This window comes from Cuculus canorus, chromosome 15 (genome assembly GCF_017976375.1).
Source record: "Cuculus canorus isolate bCucCan1 chromosome 15, bCucCan1.pri, whole genome shotgun sequence".
NCBI classification, from domain to species: domain Eukaryota; kingdom Metazoa; phylum Chordata; class Aves; order Cuculiformes; family Cuculidae; genus Cuculus; species Cuculus canorus.
Genome location: NC_071415.1, coordinates 14,816,401 through 14,836,033, shown reverse-complemented (window position 1 = coordinate 14,836,033; position 19,633 = coordinate 14,816,401). Strand labels below are relative to the sequence as shown.

Here is a 19,633-nt window from a genome sequence, read left to right as displayed (position 1 = left end):
ACCCAGTCTAGTTTCAGTGTAGAAAAGCAGCGAAGTCACACTATGCAAATGAACACAGGAAAACCAAAAGATGCCCTTAAAAGTGTAACAATTATTAGTTTTATTTTCCAGTAAAATATTCACATAACTATATCGGAATGGAATGGTACAGATGAATTCAGACTGCTTAATTAGTTTGCACATAAACATTTTTAAAATCTAAAAATTTTATGGTCAGAGTTTACAGATTTTAGTAGAAATTTTGATTCTTACAAAGCAAGTATTGCTTTACTATTGTCATTATTCCAGTCAATAATATGACTAATAACTTCTCATGTTGAACAAGTGTCTGACATTGACATCTTCAATAAATCAGCCCTTTGTAGATCAATCCAAGAAGAAAATATTATTAAACTGTGTTGCACAAAGTTTCTTCACCTCCTCTGTAAAAAAAAAAAAGTAAAAATAAGATTTAAGTATGATAATTCATAGGAACCTGCACAAGAAAGATCCTGGGGTTGATCAAGGAGGAAAATGTAATTAAATTCAAGCAGGAAAAAAACTTAGGAGTTTCTAGTCTAGAAATACAGTTAATTTTATTCTGTCTTCTGTAAGAGAAGGTTAAGTCTGACATTTCACACTGTCAGAAAGATGAGTTGCATTCTAAGTGGCCAAAGTGTAAATGATGGTTTGTTTGCTGCTGGACTATTCTTCTCAAACTTCTACCCTGAAACGGCAGAAGACAGCACAGAAACACTCATTTACTGTTACTGTACAGCAGGTTTGATCCTGCAAGACAAATACCATGATTTGTAAAAGTCACGCAACTCATTCCTCTCTTTAAAATGTAGGTTGCTAGCCTTTGGTCTTAGTGAAATATTAATTCTTTCCCATTATCCGAGTGAGCACATTGCCTCCTATTAAAACAGAGAGCCCTAAAATTGCTGCAAGTAAGACTTAAACTGCCATTTATCTTAAAGTCTATTTAAAAGCTTACTACATATTAATGTTAATTTGCACTCAGTCATAGTAAATCTTTCTCAAAGCAGCATTAGAAACAAGACAACAATGGAATGAAGATCACTGACAGGACAGACAGAAATGAAACCTAACTCAAATATGTTCATCTTTTACTTCATTAATTACTCCTAAAATGAGCTCACAGAGCTGTCCTCTATTATATGAAGGAGGAAGAATGACTGATTAATAATTCAGAAAGTCTGCTGAATATTTATGCTGTTCTCTCACAGCTGGTAGAAGAGAGACCAAAACCTGACACAAACTCACCTGGTCTTTCATAGATCTCATCCCTCTAGATTTCTTGTGAGTTGGATTTTATTAGTTCTCCAGAGACATGCATTTTAGTAGTAACTGTATTTAAAGGTAATAAAATCAATCCTTACCATTAACTTCAATTAGATTGGCATTTTTTTGATTCAAAATAACATATAGTTCTCGCTGGTCAGACTTTTTCCCAACTACCCAGTAATCACTCATTGCCTTCACAATAATTTCCTCATCTTCATCAACTCTGAAAGAAGTTTGAGAAAGTAAAAAGGTGGCAGCAAATTCATCTTCAGCAACTTTATTTGTAATTATGAGAACAGCTTAATGTCATAAATTGTTGTGCAGTAGCAAAGAGAGCCTGCCAATGCTAACTTAGGCAATCCAGGATGAAGGCTTCATAAATGGCTGCTTAGGACAATTACATCCCCAGAGGGAGTAAATCACTAATGTGTCCATCAGCAAAACACTCTAGTGCTTGGAAGAATATCTCTCTCCCCGACACTGTTAAGGACACACTTCATAGAACTATGATTTGCTCCACAGTGACTAAATAATGGAAATTGGAGATGGTATGGGGATACTAAGCTTTCACATCTTTCGTTGTTAAACCTAAAACTAAACCATGCTCAACAACTAGAGAAATTACGTAAAGCTGTCCTCAGCCCTGTATTTCCACAATATGATGAAACAGTCTTTTTTCATTTCTGGAAAAATGAAAACCACGTCCTTAAGCAGAGTGGGAAAATTGCTTGTGGCTAATTAGAGTTCTGGACATCACAACTGTTCAGCATTTTCATGTTCTTTATTGATTTTTATAGTGACAGAGGGTCTCTCACCTTGAAGCGCGATATCCATTGATGAGAAGCTAATTATCTTCTCTATCAGCAATACTGCAATAAATACAGGGCTTGCATTTCATCTATTGTCTAATCCCTAAAAGCAGCCAGCTCTTTCAGAGGAGACTGTAATACAGGCAGAAACAGGTGTCCCTGTCCTTTATACTAGTTATCCAACACAAAATACCAAATATGACCACATTACACCATTCATCTCAGAACTATGTGTAGCCATCCACAAACACAAAGACACGAAAGCTTCATTCATTTGAAAAGATCTACTTGACAGAAGGAATTACAGGCTATTTAATAGTTAAGCATTACCTGGAGAAGTCACTGTTGATGTCACCGAGAATCTTCATGAGGTCAGGGTGAACAGATGCAAGTGATACACTAGGTGTTTTCCTCATGTGAATGGTACTTTTCTCTGCCAGGTTCATGTGATTGAAATAGATAAACTTAAACTGAGGCTCCTTCTCAGCCCTAGGAAGAGTTAAAAAAAATGTTACTTGTGACTACTGATACATTCCATAAACACAGGCTTCACAGAGAACAGGTAAACCTGCAGCACAAAGCTTACTCAGACATCCTGAAGTTACCTTCCCATTGAAGAGACCAAGTACATTAAGACTTGTGACATGCAAACTTCATTCCAATACTTTGGGGGGAAAAAAAAAAAGCCTGCAAATTTAAACACCTTCTGCCTTGCTGCTGCTCAGGCTGCCTGGAAACAGGCACAGGGGAGCCTAAAGGCCTTGTCCCACTTCCCAGTAATAGTTTGCAGTTTTACAAGGAGCTGTTTTTAATCTGTTCCCATTTGTTTCCTTACTGTCCTATGACAGTCCAATCTGGTTTAAATGGATGCTGGGTCTTTGATTTGATTAACACGTCATCTCCCACTCACATCTCTGCTATTTTTTACAATCAAAGGAAAGAACTCTTCCCCCCGTTATTTCTGTGGGCCAAGCAAGACTATTTTCAAACTCCCGCCTTGACAGCCTTCCTCCATTTCCTCTTTGATTAAGGGCATATGAAATCTGCCACTTAGATCTGTAGTTTTGGTAGAAGTCACAACAAATTCAGACTGGCAAAACACGGTGATACCAGTTGGTACTTCAGGTGATACATTATTTAGAATGAGAGAGATGCTGTGATGACACCACTCACCTTAGCAAACCAACCAGATACCCTTGCTCTCTGTCACCCAGATGCATCAGTGTCAAGAAACTGTATCATGTTTTCAGGACACCACAGCATTAAACTTTAAAAGAGTTAAAGCTGCCAAAGCCAATCCCAGATGACATTAAGAACCCCGCAAGTTTAATGATTTAGTAGATTGGCACAATATCAACCGCATCCTATTCTATACCCTGCGATTTTGCTGATTCAGCATGCTACCACTAAATAAGTTCAGTCACACACCTAATCTTTGGTTTAATTCCTCTTTTGTTGTCATATGCGATACTGTTCTCCCTTCCCTAACTAACAGATCTGTCCAAAAGTAAACAAAATTTTATTGAAAGTCAGCTATAGTTCTAAGTGAAGTACATTTTTTAAAGCATTAACATCCTTTTTTCATTTGACTTTTTTGCTCCTTAAGTAGTTACCTTAGTCCTGCAAAACAGAAAAAATAAAGACAGCGTTTTCCTCACCTACTGTACACGGCAAGACTTCAAGAAGGAGTAATTCTGGAAAAAAGTACTCAACTGTAAAGCTTGCATTGGAACCAAGAAATCCACTTCCTAAAATCCCCATTTCAAACCATTAAACAAAAGTTGGTTTAGTATCTAGACCTTCATTTTCCTTTTGGATTTGTAATAGGGTTAACAGTTACCTATGCTCCATCCAAGCTGTAAGTACTTGTGTCTAAGGCAATACTCAGACGCAGTTAGTGGTGTCAGCATCTACTTGATGTGAGAAATACAGTTCTCTTTTAACATGATACAAGTAAGCAGCCTGGAAAAGCAGAAGTCAAAGGCCCTCAGCACAAAGAAGGATGTGGGCACAAAGACAGTGATATTTTTGAATTATTTTCTTTAAAAAACACAAATGTTCTACTAGTTCAAGGGCTGTCTGTGAATGTTACGAGGTTCTGTTTTCCTCAAGACAAGTTAGAACGTATAAACTCAAGATTTTTCAGGAACTGCTACTTCTCTACTTCAACATGGGGAAAATGAGAGAAGACTGCCACTTCACTGGGCATTTCTTCCATCTTGTATATACTTCTGCAAGCACCGTAACCTGTAGAACTAATCTCCATGGTCTGCTAGTTTTAGTTCACATACAAAAGAAGCAAAACGTAGATGTTCCACCTCACTTATCTGAATAATCTGCTGACAACTGGAGGATGAGGAGACAGAATCTCAATTGATAATTGTAAAATTTATCTTAATATTTACATGTTTCTTTCCTGCAACAGTTATGCACGCAGAGGAAAAAGGCTTCAGCTGTCACACAATAAACATGCATTCCCAAATTAATAACAACTGCCTCAGGGAGACCTAAATATGCAGAAGACCCTTTATAAATGCTTAAGGTGCAGAAAAGTAGATAAACATCGTTGAAAGAATGCTTTCAACATTTGGGCTCATGTTACCATTATTTAAGCAGTTCATTAAACCTGCTTAACCAACTAATGAGGGACGGCAGCAGGAGCAGAAATGTGGTACAAACCCCGATATTCTCTTGTTGATGTTGTATTGTTCACATATGTCTGATGCTAACACGGTGAGTTGAGGCCCAACAATACTGTCCAGTTTACGGCAAAACTCCAGCGTAGGTGGAATTGAAGCTAGGTAGCAGGTAAAGAAAAAGGAAAAATAAGATTCTCTTCCCGCAGTTGAAGGTACAGTTTCTCTAGTCGTTTCCTTTAAAGACCAGTGAGAGTCCTGAGACAAATTTCTGTCTTAATTATAACCTTACAGGTGATTTCAAAGGTGCACAGCTAACTGAAGCAATACTTAGTCATTTTGTTGTGTAAATTGAGTCACTTATACCACTGGAGCAAAAATCAAAAGACTTATGAAAGCAGACATGAAGAACAGACTCAAATAAAAATTTAACATGAGTATTTTTGAGGAGTAAAACAACTTGCATGCAACGGTATTTTGTACTATGTCTTGGCAAATCAGTGATGCTCATAGGTACTTACCGTCAATCATAAAGCAGACAGCTGCACTCATGGCCTGGAACAAGAAAGTTAAAGCAAAAATTTACAACAGGTTACCTAAACTACCTCAAATAAATGACAATACTTCAGTGAGGTCACACACAGGTAAACCAATTAAGATAAAAAAAAATTAGTTGAAAGGTAACACTTCAATAGGGTAATCTCTTTGCAAGCCTGTACAACACAGGATAGGTATGATTTTAAAATTCAGCCCAGTTAACAGCTTTTAAATTGTAGGGGAAAGGTAAAATTTGGTAAATACACATTTTATGCAAAGATCTATGTCTGCAAGAAACTTACATTTCATTTTAAAAAGATTTTATTTTTTTAGTTTATTCATGAATGCTACGTAAAGCCAGGTATAAAACCACTTAAAGGAAATGAAGGCTGGTATTTTGTTTTAATAAAACAACTGTTTAGGGGAGGGTACAGAAGCAGGGAAAAGAGGATTCTGGCTTTAAGTCTTGTTGCTAGAACCACCAAGGAGTTTTCTGTCTCTTTGTTTTAACCTGGTCTTATGGATTGTATAGGAAGATTCACTGATCAGTACTTCACGCTATTATCATCTTCATTGCTTATAGATTCCTCATTTTGTGGAATAATTGCAAAGCAAAAATTTAATACCTTATAAACAATTAAATGAAGCTCTTCGTAAGTGTCATCAGTGTTAACAAATATTTTGGGGAAACGGCATTTTGCTTCCGGATCATTAAGATTTAAAGGTCCAGTAAGAAACCTAGAAAATAATTCAACAGGTCAGACGCAATGAATTCTTGTATTTGTTTTTCCTATTTAACAGATGGTTTTGAAACTAGCAATTGCTTGCGTGTATGAATATATTTGAATACAATGAGTTTTCAGACATCCAGGCAGGCGTAAAGCCCTTTAAATATTATCTCAGCATTCTTACATTTTCAAAGCGTTAGTTGCATATATGCTCCAAAGAGCTACACAGAGAACATCAGAAAGCCAGAGTAACACCAAGGAAATAAACTGCACACATCAAAGAAAAACCATCACCACTCTTCCTCTACTTTCCAACAGTACATTCTAACTAGTTTTATGTAGAACAGTGGTGCATTAGAGGCACTTAAACCTGGGGGGCGGGAGGGAGGGAAGTGTGTGCCAGTGCCTTGATCCCAAAAGAATACAATAAATCAGGCAAGACGAATTATTGTGTTTGAAGACTTCCAAGCCCATGATGATTCAAAATAGTGTTGCCCATCTGCTTAAGTACAAAATTCACTAAGTCTGACATGCTGAATGCAGAAGAAAAATAAATAGATAAATCCCTAGATTAAATCAACACCTTTGTCTGAAAGTACCCGACTGAAAAGAAATGACCAGAGCCCTTTCAAAATTCTTCATGCAGTGCATTAAGAACAGCGGGAAAGAAAAGTAATAGGCAGTAATGTCAATGAAGCCTTTTATCTTTTTTTTTTCCCCAGAGGTCAAGTTTTACATTACATCAACTACTTTTTGACCCCCTGGAATGAACTGTGTGTGGAATCTGTACTCAACATATATGTACTCCTCCCAAACGTTTGCCCTTGAATGAAGAAGCAGTAGATGGTGACAGTAAAAAAGAGCTACCTTCCATAGTGTTGTAGATTTCCTGGCATTTCAGCACGTATTGGAGAATCCCTTCCTGCTAACTGAAGCAAAAACAACACACAGGAAAAAAACCCAACTTGGAGGTATTTTCTATTACTTTTTGTAGACTGTCTTTAAATCAGATCAAAGCAAACCATATGCAGAAATTACCGCTCATGAAGATATATACTCTACTTAACACAAAGGAGGTAATACTAATATGTAAGAGATGCTGACAGAACATGGCATTCTGATTTTGCATTTATTAATCTTAAAACTTGGCTTATGGACCTTTTTGATGGATGGGGGGATTACTAACTCCTTGTGGTCTTCCAGCACTCCATGCTGTGTTTAGCCATTGAGTTGACGTGATTGGAATTAGATGATCTTTAAGGTCCCTTCCAACTCAAACCATTTAATGCTTCTGTGATTTGCAGGACTGAACAGTCATCAGGTATCAGCATTCACTAAACTCCCTATCACCATCCCATATTCGAATTCTCAGCACAGTTCACGTTGTAAGCGTTAGGTGCAAGTACTACTGAGTTCAGTCAGGTGCCCCCAAAGCAATAAATCCCAGAATTCCTGAACTAAAATGTAAGAGTGAGGGGAAGAGGGATATTTCTCTTGGGCATTTTAGCCTTTAGTGGTCTCAGATAAACAGAAAGAAAAGAAAGAAAAAAACCCCCAACCATACACAAAGCCCCAAACCAACAACCTGCATCCCACCCCCCCAAAAAAAAACCAACTGCCATACCTCAGGCTCCATGTGCCTTGGAAACAGAGAAGTCGTGAGATATTTGTACAAGATTCTCATGTCGTCTTGTTCCAGTCCACTCCTAGAACAGCAAGGAGAAAAAGACACAAGGGATGTTTGTCCTGCAGTTCTGATTATACTTTTTGTCTAACCAAAACACAGGCAAAGCACACACCAAACCAGGGTAGCAACATTTCAGTGTCTCAGTAGAGTCAATCCTAGAACATTCATTTTTAATAAAATGTTTGTTAGTTTATTTCCTAAATACAAAATCCACATCTAAATTAGCTCTAAACCATAAAGAAAACAATATTTAAACAACCAAAGATCAAATTTGCTATTCTTAAATCCATTTTTAAGTAGACCTTTTCACAGGCATTGCAACTATCTGGTTCAGAACCATTTAAAGAAGAATCCTTAAATCAACCTTCTCTGCTAAAGGTCCTAAGGAGGAACTTGTGTATATATGCACAGAGGCTCTGTACAATGGAAATGGCAAGTACACTTCTCTAGCTCTTCAGGCCAACTTAGAAGTAATAAGTAATAATTAAAGCCAAAGACTAGTGCCTTTCTTACCTATCGCTCATCCTACCATTCAGTTTTTGTCATTTTCATGCAACTCTCACTGATTCAGAAGCTCTGCTATTATGGCATTTACGTATAGGATGAGAAATGGAAGAGACACCGAAGAATTATTAAGTACCTACCAGATAAGCTGGTCATTGTAGAGAAATGCAGTATACTTGACTATGTTCAAGCTTTCTTCCATCCTGTTAATAAATGACTGAATTTTCAAGTAAGTCATTTTATCCAGTGGAAAGAAGCTGATTCCACAAAAGACATCCAGCAGATCACAAGACTGTAAATGCAGTGTCTGCAAGTACTAAGAGAACAGTAACAGTTTTTTAGAATGCAGAGAACTTCCAATGTGTACGTTCAAATGACAAATCTTAGTATAATCCCACTCATCTACACCAACAATCCAAAAATAACCCCTTCCAGTTCTGCTTGTATGACATAATCCTTCATGTGGGGACAGACATTTTAGTAAGACCTCTTGTGATAGGACAAGGGGTAATGTTTTTAAACTGAAAAAGGGGAGGTTCAGACTAAGTAGAAGGAAGAAACTTTTTACAATGAAGCCGGTAAAAAACTGGCACAGGTTTCCCAGATTGGTGACAGAACCCCCATGCCTGGGAACATTCAAGGTCAGGTTGGAGAGGATCTGATCTTGTTGAAGATGTCCCTGCTAACTGCAGGGGGGGTCAGACCGGATAGGCTTTAAGAGTCCCTTTCAACCCAAATCATTCTATGATTCTCTGCGTGAAAGCGTGAACATGATTCCAGGTATCAGCTTGCTGTTCTTTAATCATAGTGACAATAGCTTTTAAGGCTAGTTTAAGATCTTTGGAGACTATAAGAAAGCACAGCCTATTTTATTAATATTTAATTTCAGAACTAACTTCGTAAAAATATTAGCAGATATATCCATTAATTTTCAACATGCAAAGGAAAAGAATTTCTATTATTCTTTTTCTTGATAAATGTAACCTTTATTGAGATTTCAAATGCACTATCAAATGCTCTGCTCTGCGAAAGATGAGTTATCCAATGGCTCCCTCTACAGTCACTTCACATTACCAGAAAAACCCCAAAATAAAACACTTGGAGACGAATAGTATGACAGTTCTCTGTCAGTTTATAATCTAATCTCATTTCCTGTCACAGTTTCAGTGCAGTCCAAGCCCACCAGCAACATGTAACCAATTTGTTCAACAGGGTTACAAAAGAACAACTTGCATGACCAAACTTTTTAAGCATTTATTTCCAAGAGAATAAGAGAAACAACTTTTCCTTGGATTTCTTTGTTACACAAACCGATAGTGATTACTGTTTTATGTTCAGTAGGAACTTTAAAGAGAAACAATTTTAAATATAAGAATATATCACTTCCCCTTTTGCTATGCTCTGCTTTCTAATTTACCCTAGGCAGAAATATAGAGCAGCTAATCAAACAAGTACTTGTGTCAACAGTGTTCATTCTAGAGTCTGAGTCTTGCAAGAAACAAGCAAAAAACCCCAAATCCCACAAGTGAAGGCAGTCCTAAAATCGAACTGAACTGTACTTTTGTACTTTATACTGTCACAACATTGCATTATTTTAAAAACGTGCTAAGAGAACAAAATTGTAGACCCCAGTATACAGTGTCTGTGCTCCGTCATTATCAGAGGTATCAATATTCACATCTCTACCGCGGAAGAATTAACTGCTGCCAGCAGTCCTCCACTTCCTTCCGTACAAACAAGAAAAATGGGGGGAGACAGACACTTACTTGCCATCTTTTAAAGTTAGCTTGATGAAACTTTTCATGCAGGAACTGAAAGTTCTGCCAGACACGACTACTCAATCAGTTACTTTATATAAAAAATACCTGAATAATATTTGATTGAAATAGGTTTTGCTTTCCATCCTCTCACTAAAACATCTGCTTTTAAAGACTGAAATAAAATTTTGAACACTGGTCATAACCAAGACAGTATTTCCCAAAACCTTATCAAGCATGACTACTAATTCCACATGAAGGGCAGGGTGTAGCAGTAAGAAGTTGATAATTACAACTATCCATTATTTCACAGTACTACAGGACTTTAAGTCTGTGCGTGCAAGCTGTGGCATTTCCATCCATGGATATTTTCAAGACTCAACCAGCCAAAGTCCTATGCACTCTGGTTTGAATTCAGTGTCACCCTCCTTTGAATAGGAGGTTGAATCTCTCCAGATGCCTTCCAACTTGAAAGATTTTGCAAGTTACTCAAATAGTTCTGCACAGACTGCTCTCACACTAACCAATTCAGATGGTAAAGCAGAATTTCCAAAGAATGAACATGATTCCATCAGAAAAAAAAATATCCAACAGTTAAGCTGTTCCATCAAGCCATAACGATGCTTGTGGCTCAACTCCACTAGTAGGAAGCAGGAAATGTCTGAAAATGAGTAACCAGGCTTTGTGTTGCCATTACACCTTTTCCACTCTCTCTGTTTTATAGTTACACTGCAGCCACTTAGAGAAGATTTTGGCATTTTATATCCAATGCAGAATCACACTGTATGTGCCCAAAAAATAAGGTCTTACCCGATGGAAAAATTTCTCTAGTCTCTCCTTTAGAACTTTTACACCTCCATCTTCCATGGCTTTCAGGAATGTGCCATTAAAAAGCTAACAGTTAAAAAGAAAAAAAAAAAAATCAATCAGTTGGGTACTCATTTACAATAATTTCTTATAACTCAGCCATGAATATAGCCAAATCGCAATACCGCTCCCATGTCTCAGTATTTGGACTCCAAATTGATCCAAATGCACCCCTTCCTTATTGAAAAACTCTCTGATTTGCAGAGTCCAGGTATACATGACAGCAGAGGCAGAATTAGAAAGAAAAGGAAAATAAATCCTTTAACGGTAGAGAAATTATTTATCTATGTTGCTTAAATATCTTATGCTCTTGCTTTGTAAAAGCCATACTGATGGCCTTTATCCAGGATTGTTTCTCCAACATAATATCTAGCACTATCGAAAATCAAATGCTTAGTAGAGTAGCTCCCCATGAAGGAAGAAATCTGGACTTTACAGAAATTAGAGGGCTCTTAATTTTACAATAAGCTAATGAACCAGCACAGGTAACTGCAAAAGCTTTATTTTTCTCTTCCACCAACACCATTACAGCTTTAGGAAAAGAGCAGACAACAGTTATGAAAGAAGAATGTCAAAGCACTGAGGAACTTGCACATCCAAATGGTACCATGAGGATCTCTTCTGCCCAGAAGAGGAGCCTATAGCATTAACTCTACCTTATACATGCTGTAGCACTGCTGTAGGACTGAACTATAAACCTTGTCCTGCAGAAAAGAGAACCCAACATTAGTATGAGCAGAGGGAGACTTTTAAATATTTTGGCTGAGCCACACATAACGTGTTTTCAAGGAGCCAGCAAACACACAAATTGGAGAAATCAATCTCTGAAAAGTTAAATAGTGTTTTCAGTCAGCACCTAGAAACTTCTTTGTACTTAAAAAGTACTTTTTCATTAAAGGGACTCCCTTTCCCTCTTACATTTAATACCAAAAGTGTCCTATTAACTCACACGCAAGATACCAGTTACAAATAGTAACTTCCCTAAGGACAGCAGTCAGTGAAAATAAACTTAATTCTGACTAGTTTTTTCTTCATCCAGGTCAAAAGCTAAAGGTGGTGGGACACCATAGCAGGTTTAAATTGGGCTAGGATCTTAACCCTAGTGAAAAAAAAGGCTGTTTTGTTGTTTGTCTGGCAAAATAGAGCACCTATGACACCAGACGTTTCCTTAGGACACAGTTAGGAACAGAACTAGCACACACTGTAATGAATGGAGGCAGCATGAGCAAACAACCTTTTAAATATTATCCCTCTGGGCCAAATACCGTTCCTGTATGATATTTACAAGTTTGTTTTTCCAGATTATTAGTAAAGATTAATAGTAGTCTTTAAGTAGCAATGTGTATACATAAACCTAATAAAAATACACAGATTTATAATCTTGCAAGAATTTTATTAAAAAAACAGATCCTAAGAAATATTCACCTATCCCAAGCTAGGTCTCACAGCTGTGTATTTCATAGTTGTTTATTGGGTGATCTTGAGCTGTTATCTGGATAATTCTCCATCTTGCTCTCTTCTTAAAACTTTATTGAATAGTACTTTGCCCTTTTTCCATTTATGAAGACATATGCATAACGTCAATTTGGTAGCGGTTCAAAAAGAAACAAACTAAGATATTTCTGGAGGTACTCTTAAAATACAATTTAACCCATTTGAAAAAAAGGAAAAAGTTCACCATTACCAGTAACTCCTCTTCCTGATATTCATAGACTGGCTTTCCATCTTTGTGTTTTTCTATGATGGGATTCCGTACAACCTAGAAAGTGGAATAGGCTGGTATTAGACAATGCAGAACGCATTGAGAACATTGCGGTATCATGTTTTAGAAATATGCATATCACATGCATAAGTACCATGACCATCCAGAAGTTTTCTTCAGGTTCATGGAAAAATTGTCTGTTCTTCTGTGTATGTAGAGATTTTGCAGGTTTTGTTGGGCTAAAGGTCCTGGAAAGAAAGCATATATATAGACATAGGTATTTAGTCCATAGACAATTTATACACACAAAAAGAAAACATGATTGGGAAATTTAAAATACAGTTCTTGTGCTAATACAATGAGCCATGCAATCAGACTTCATACCTTGTGAACTGGACTATAGCTTCACATAGTCCAACATTTCTAATTTTCTCATTCTTTTCTACTTCATTTGGGTGATAGAAGAGAATCTTCTTTTCTTCCTGAAATTTGAAAAAAAGAAAAAAGTCAGAGGAAATGCATTTTTAACAGAATCAGAGTTAAAGAAGAGAGTTCATGGTTTGCTTGTTTTTTAACTTCAATCCCTTAATTTCGTAGGCAGAATTTTATCTTGTACCTAAATGGGCTTCTGTAGTAACAAATAAAAGGCATATTTAAGCACACTTAAGCAGCCATCACAAGATATCTCAAAAAGTTTTATAAATTCCATGCCTATTAAAATCATAGGCCCATGTCACTTCACAGCGAGTTCAAAGCAAGGCTAGCTTCAAAGTCAGATCAAAGCCTGGGTAGCTTCAAAGCTAGCTCAGATTTCTCAAGGTCTTGTTCAGTTCAAGGTTTGAGTGTCTCCAAAGATGGAGATTCCACAACTTTTCTAGTCCCTGTTTTGACATTTAAGTGCTTCACGGTGAAGAATTTTGACCTTCCACATTGTCTTTTCTTCAGGCTGCACAAATTCAGTTATCTAAGGCTCTCCTGGTACACAATGGACTGCAGCCCCTGACCAGCTCAGGGGTCCTCCTCTGAGCTTGGTTCAGTTTGTCAGTGTTTTTCCTACTCCGGGAAGCCCTAGAGCAACACAGGGCCCACCAGCATCTCACAAACGCTGAGCAGAGTGGAAGCAATCACTTCACTGGACTGTCTCACACTCAGTCACACAGTCTGGTGTACTGTTGGTTTTCACTGCTGATTTGGTTATGATCTGTTGTTCACCAGGACTCCTTAGTCCTGTTTTGCAAAACTGCTTTCTAACCAGTCAGCTCCTGTCACAGCGCATGAGCTTATTTCATCCCACAGGTAGGACTTCGCATTTGCCTTCATGAGCTGCACAAGGTTTCTGCCAGCCCCTTTCCCAGCTCACTGAGAGTCCCTCTGGCTGGCAGCCCTGCCCGCCAGCCTGGAGTCACCCATGGATCTGCTGAGGGTGCACTGTCTCATCACCCTCGGCACTGATGAGGATGAAAATACACTGCCTTGTTCAAAAAAACCTATTGAAACTAAACGTTATCACATGAACCATACTGTATGTGATTATCTAAAAACACAGACAAGACTATTACTTCTTGAATTTACTTTGACAGTAAAGACTGCAATGGTAAGAAAATGCTAGTAATAACCTGAAATGAGAATCATGGAATGGTTTGGGTTAGAAGGGATGTTAAAGCCCATCCAATACCAACCTCCCTGCCATGGGCAGGGACAGCTTCCAGCGGATCAGGCTGCTCAAAGGCCCATCCAACCTGGCCTTGAACACCTCCAGGTATGGGGCAGCCACTTCTCCAGACAACCTGTTCCAGTGCTTCCCTGCCCTCTATCAAAACATTTCGCATATCTACACTAAATCTCCCCTCTTTCAGCTTCAAACAGTTACCCCCTCATCCCATCCATGCACTCCCCGATCCAGAGCCCCCCCCCAGCTTTCCTGGAGCCCCTTTAAATGCTGGAGACTGCTCCAAGGTCTCCTTGAAGCCTTCTTCTCTCTAAGCTGAACAAGCCCACCTCTCTCACCTTGCCTTATTTAACTATGACAAACGCTAAGCTTTCTACCGTGTTGTCACCACCCGGATAAACTTATTTTTAGACCAAGTTCCTGCATCAGTAAGAGTCGGTTACCGACAGACCCGCTCCCGCCTACACTGCTCGAGGCGCCGCTGTCGGAATCGCGCTCAGTTACCGCTCCTTCTACCCTGCCGCGGGGCAGCGAGGGGCGGCACCCGGCCCCGCCGCAGGCCGCCGGTCCCGCTCAGGCCTCGGGGCAGGGCCCTGCGGACACCGAGGGCGGAGGGGCCCCTCCTTGCCGCGGCGCGCCGCTCCGGTACCTCTCCCTCTTTGGGCCCCAGCTTGGGGTTGTAGATGAAGAAACTGAGCAGCGTCGGAGCGAGCTGCTTCTCCTGGCCGGCTCCCCCCGGCGCCGCCGCCATGCTGAGCCTGGGGCCGGCCGCCGCCACACACCATGAGGGCGCAGCCCGGCACCGGCCCCGCGCCGCTTCCGCCTTCGTCCCGGAAGAGCCCGGCGCGGAACCGGAAGCGCTCCCTGCGCCCGCAGGGGGTGGGAGGAGGGGAGGTGCGCTCCGCAACGCCGCCGCCGGCGGGGAGGGGAACGGCAGGGGCGGCACCGGGCAGCGGGGAACCAGCCAGGAAGCCCTTCCGGGGCTCCAGCGTCACTTTGTGCAGGTGATCCTGGTCCACACATGGACAGTGCGTTAGGACGATTCTTTTTCAGGGGCTTTTTGGGTTGCTCTACTTTTATTTTCTTGTTTTATTTTCTGTCTGGCACAGACAACAAAAATATGGCATTTTACTGATTAAATTAAAAAAAATTAAATATAAATAAATAAAACCAATAAATAATGAAATAACGAAATATAGAAATAACACATATAAATACATAACATATATATAACTATATAACTATATAAAGCATATGTACAATTATATATTTATACAAATATATAGAACAAAATTATATATGTATATAAGTATATAATATATGTACTTATAAATACATATTTATATAAATATTATAAACATAGAAACATAAATACTAATTGATAAATGAAATAAATATATTAAATTTAAAAGTGGCATTTAACTGCTAAAATAATCTAGAAGCTTTCCTGTTACTTTTCAATTCTCATTTTGATGAAAATTCGCTGTGAACTGAACTATAAGTATAAACAGCTGCAGAGTAAGTGGTATGTGGCTTTGCTTCAGTACAGGAGTATCAAGATTAGGAATCTGGATAAACTGCAGTTATGTAACTGCTTAAATAAACACCCTGGTAAGGTGTGAAAGATAAAATGGAACGCTGCATTCTATGAGGTCATTTAGAAAAATGTACTGGGAAGCTTTCTTACAGTTGTGCCAGATGAAATCTGAGAGGGTTTTTTTCCTTGAGTTTCTGATTTTTCACTTTTGTCACTATTTTGGTTCCTCTCGTCCCTCTCCGTTGCCATCACGCTCGGTGCCAGCCGTGCCCTTCTGGAGAGTGCTCACCAGCCGCTGGCTTGTTTGAGAATTCGGTGCAGTGCGGTGGGAGCGCAGTGCAGAATCGAGATGCTGCGAGACTGCAGTAATTTAATATTTAATAAGTCTGTACTCAAAAAGTGAGCAGCGTAAGCCAGAGAGCAGCGTAAGCCAGAGACAGATGCATGCTCTTTCCCCTGGGCTGGGAGAGTTGGTGTGCAGCTCTGTCTCACATCTCTACTGCCACGCCATGGCTGCAGCCCCTCCTGGTACCTGAGGGAGGGGAGGCCCAAAATGGAGAGGGTTGCCTCCTGTGAGGGAAGGGGGGCACAAAATGGAGGGGGCTGACTCCTGTGAGGGAAAGGGGGGCACAAAATGGAGGGGGCTGACTCCTGCGAGGGAAGGGGGACACAAAATGGAGGGGGCTGACTCCTGTGAGGGAAGGGGGACACAAAATGGAGGGGGCTGACTCCTGTGAGGGAAGGGGGGGCACAAAATGGAGGGGGCTGCCTCCTGTGAGGGAAGGGGGACACAAAATGGAGGGAGTTGCCTCCTGTGAGGGAAGGGAGGCCCAAAATGGAGGGGGTTGCTTCCTGTGAGGGAAGGGAGGCACAAAATGGGAGGTGATGCCTCCTATGAAACACAAAATGAAGTTCCTGGCTGGCTGTGGTGTCTGGTGAGCCAGGCGTGCTGAGGCCATCTCAGGCTGGTTCAATATGGAGTTTGAATAAGTGAATGCAGTATGTGTGCAGAATCCCTTTCCGCCAGTGCAGAGCTTGTCACCACCTTGGGTGTTACCTTTTGTGCCTGCACACATGGTGTTTAACCCAAACGTCTCAAGAGCTGAGCAGCTTCTCATGTCGCATGGACTGGACAGGTCAGAGCAACACGACAGGCTGAGCCATAGCAGCTGACCGAGCATTTGCAGTCAGCACCAGCCAGGTCTCAAGCGGCTGTAGGAAATGTTTCCAAAGCTGCAGAGAGAATCTGATTTGTAATTTAATGCAGGTGTTTTCAGGGAGGCCAGTGTGGAAGGTCGCTTCCTGCCTCTTGCCAGCACAAGAACACGAGCTGAGTAAGGATCAAGCCAAATGCATCAGGATGAAGCATCCAGACACAGTAATTCTCGCTTCCTACCCTACAGCTATGTGTTAAAATTCAGCAGTGTGCATCAGCCTTTCAGAGTTATGGTCTGTCCATTTGAAGGCTGTAACGCGGATGAGAGAGTTTCTTGGAACATCCAGTCAGTATTGAATATATCAAATGAAAAAAGCAAAGTCCTCCTCCTTACTTGTGCTGTACTACATGGAGCAGGAGGTGGTGGTGGTGATCAGGACCGCAGACCAGAGGAGAAGCTAATTTCTTTATACTACTCATTTAAAGCAAAACATGGAAATTCCTAAAAAATTATGATATGGATAGTCAAGTTAATTAATTTCTTGCCTAAGGAAATTATAAACCTGAAGTGACTGGGGATTTTGGCTTTCTTTAGATGTATCTTTAGGTGTATCTTTAGATGTGTGTTCGTTCAGGACTTAGCATGATAGAGACACGGGTCTGTGAGTAGGGCACTTATCTACTGTTGTAGTATAAATACTGTTGCAAGGAATGTATTGTGGAGGCACCTACCGATGGACGGTGGATACTTACTGTAATTGGTGATTGCTAAGGAAGGTGTTTACACGCCAAGCTTTCCCTAGGAAGGGAATGAATGTATGTGTAGTGATTGCTAAAATATAATTCCACTCAGTGCAACCTCATCTGTAACTTGACATCACTTCTGGTCGAAGTACTTGTGAGAATCTACAAAGAGTAAGTGATAACAGATTCAATTAAATGATTACATTTCTAATGTACAAGCTAACAGGGCAGGAAGAAACTTCGATTGCAGTTCCAGTTTCATCCCATCTTCTTAATTGTATGTGCAGTAACACCACACCTTGACATTTGCAAAGTGGCATCAGATCATCCTGAGTTTGAAATGTGATTCCTAGCCCATGATTATGTAAAGTTAAACTGCTGAATAAGTACACTGGGAATTTGACAGGACAACCCCTGTATCAAGAGGCAAATAATTAACAAAATTATGAGTGCTTACCAATTTATTCAAAAAATATTATGTAGGAGTAAGGAATAGTATTGTGTAGTCATGTGTTTTGGTTTGTTGCGCCTGTTTCTAGGTACTATTTTGAGCATTTCCATCAGCTGTATAGTAGCAGACTTAACAAAAAGGTATACTATAAATCACTCTGGGTGTTAGAGCTGACAGCTGTAAATAAATAGAGCTGACAGCTCAAATAGCTGTTCCATTGACAGTATGTGGTCTAAATGTGTTAACGAATGTGTAGAGTCAGCAGTTTGGGATTAGTTTAGCAAATAAATTACAAAATAGCGCTCTGATCTAGCAAAAAGCACAATGCCTGTGTATCCCTGGTCTGCACGCTTTGTTAAGACTGTAACAGGCCTTTGTAGATATGTGTGAAAACAACTCTGCAGCGAGACGTGGGGGTCCTGCTAAAAGCACCATTCATCTCCCCCAGATTTCTTCTTAGTGTGGAATGTGAACAACTGAGTGTCATGGTGAGTACAGATGGCTTAATAATGGATATATTTGCTTTGCAGAGCAAGAGATAGCATGAAGGAAAGCAGTGACTTTACACACTTTACACTAGCTTTGTTTATGGTTAATGATACAAAGTCACTGAATAACAATAAAAAATAATTTAATGCAAAACTTGAGGTATTTAAATGTTTGGATTTGTTTAATCTGTTTAACAGGAGTGCCTAGTTGTTACTAGCCTGGATCTGTAGTACATGTGAAAGAAAAGCTGGGAAAAGAGAATGAAAAAGGGGCTAGGCAGTGAAAAGGATTCCAGCTGTGAAGATGAATGTAGTAATATGTTCATTATTTCCCTGCTGATCACAGTAAGAAACAAGAGAATTACATGAAGCATTATATCATAGTTTGACTTGCCTAAGGCATGGTGGTTTTCATGCTTAGAGACTGAATAAACACTGTTAATTCTTTTGTATTTTAATCGTAACTGTTCTCCCAGGGGGTAACATAGCACAGAGTGTTATGGGGTAAAAAATGTGTAAATGAAGTGGAACTCTGGAGACTTGTATTTTAATAGAATTGCGAGTATTCTGGTATTTTCTAAAACTATTTTTATAGTTGTCTCTAGTGAATAATCATAGTATATCATGTACAAGTGGAACTTGTGATTACTAGTTACAACTTCTGTTGTAATCTGTAAGCGTGATTGTCAGTAGTAGCTGATTGCTGAATGCTGCCTTTCTTGTCAAATCCTAATAGTGAAGGCAGCTGATGAATGCAGTCCTCATTTCCATCCCATTCATTGAATATATGGTTATAGAAAGTGGCTGCTCATTCAGGAAACATCCGTATCCATATGTTAAATGATGGCTGAATATGGTAACCGTCTTTAGTTTTTTCTTCCGTGTCAGTCAATAAAGCCCTGCCCGGGAGCTTTCTCGATTACAAGTCCCTGCCTGAAACACATGGAAATCTGCATACCACATCTCTAGAAGGAGGCTTAGTGGTGGTGTTTTGTTTGAGGCCATGGAGCAGACAGGTATCTCTGTTAGTGAGAAAATCCAGTTTGAGTTATCGCTGTCATGTTTTACAGGAGC

At 39.7% G+C, this 19,633-nt stretch overlaps 1 protein-coding gene across 1 annotated transcript; it reads right to left on the bottom strand.

Annotated features, from left to right (window-relative positions):
• Positions 1 to 76: 76 nt before the first annotated feature.
• CCZ1 (CCZ1 homolog, vacuolar protein trafficking and biogenesis associated) lies at positions 77 to 15,029 on the bottom strand. The gene is made up of 15 exons (XM_054080570.1): positions 14,833 to 15,029; positions 12,899 to 12,996; positions 12,669 to 12,762; positions 12,497 to 12,571; positions 11,469 to 11,516; positions 10,756 to 10,839; positions 8,329 to 8,504; positions 7,622 to 7,703; positions 6,865 to 6,926; positions 5,896 to 6,007; positions 5,254 to 5,287; positions 4,776 to 4,893; positions 2,427 to 2,585; positions 1,383 to 1,510; positions 77 to 422 (listed from the first exon to the last, which is right to left on the bottom strand). The coding sequence occupies exons 1-15, from the start codon at positions 14,932 to 14,934 to the stop codon at positions 367 to 369; spliced, it is 1,428 nt and encodes a 475-aa protein (XP_053936545.1). The 5' UTR covers positions 14,935 to 15,029; the 3' UTR covers positions 77 to 366.
• Between the last annotated feature and the right edge of the window lie 4,604 nt (positions 15,030 to 19,633).

Bases quoted from the DNA above. Each gene is read 5' to 3' on its own strand.
- CCZ1 (XM_054080570.1), bottom strand. From the start codon at position 14,934: ATGGCGGCGGCGCCGGGGGGAGCCGGCCAGGAGAAGCAGCTCGCTCCG. The intron at 12,763-12,898 runs GTATGAAGTCTG...CTTTCTTTCCAG, and splicing joins GCTATAGTCCAGTTCACAAG to GACCTTTAGCCCAACAAAAC. The intron at 4,894-5,253 runs GTAAGTACCTAT...CCTGCTACCTAG, and splicing joins TGTCTGCTTTATGATTGACG to CTTCAATTCCACCTACGCTG.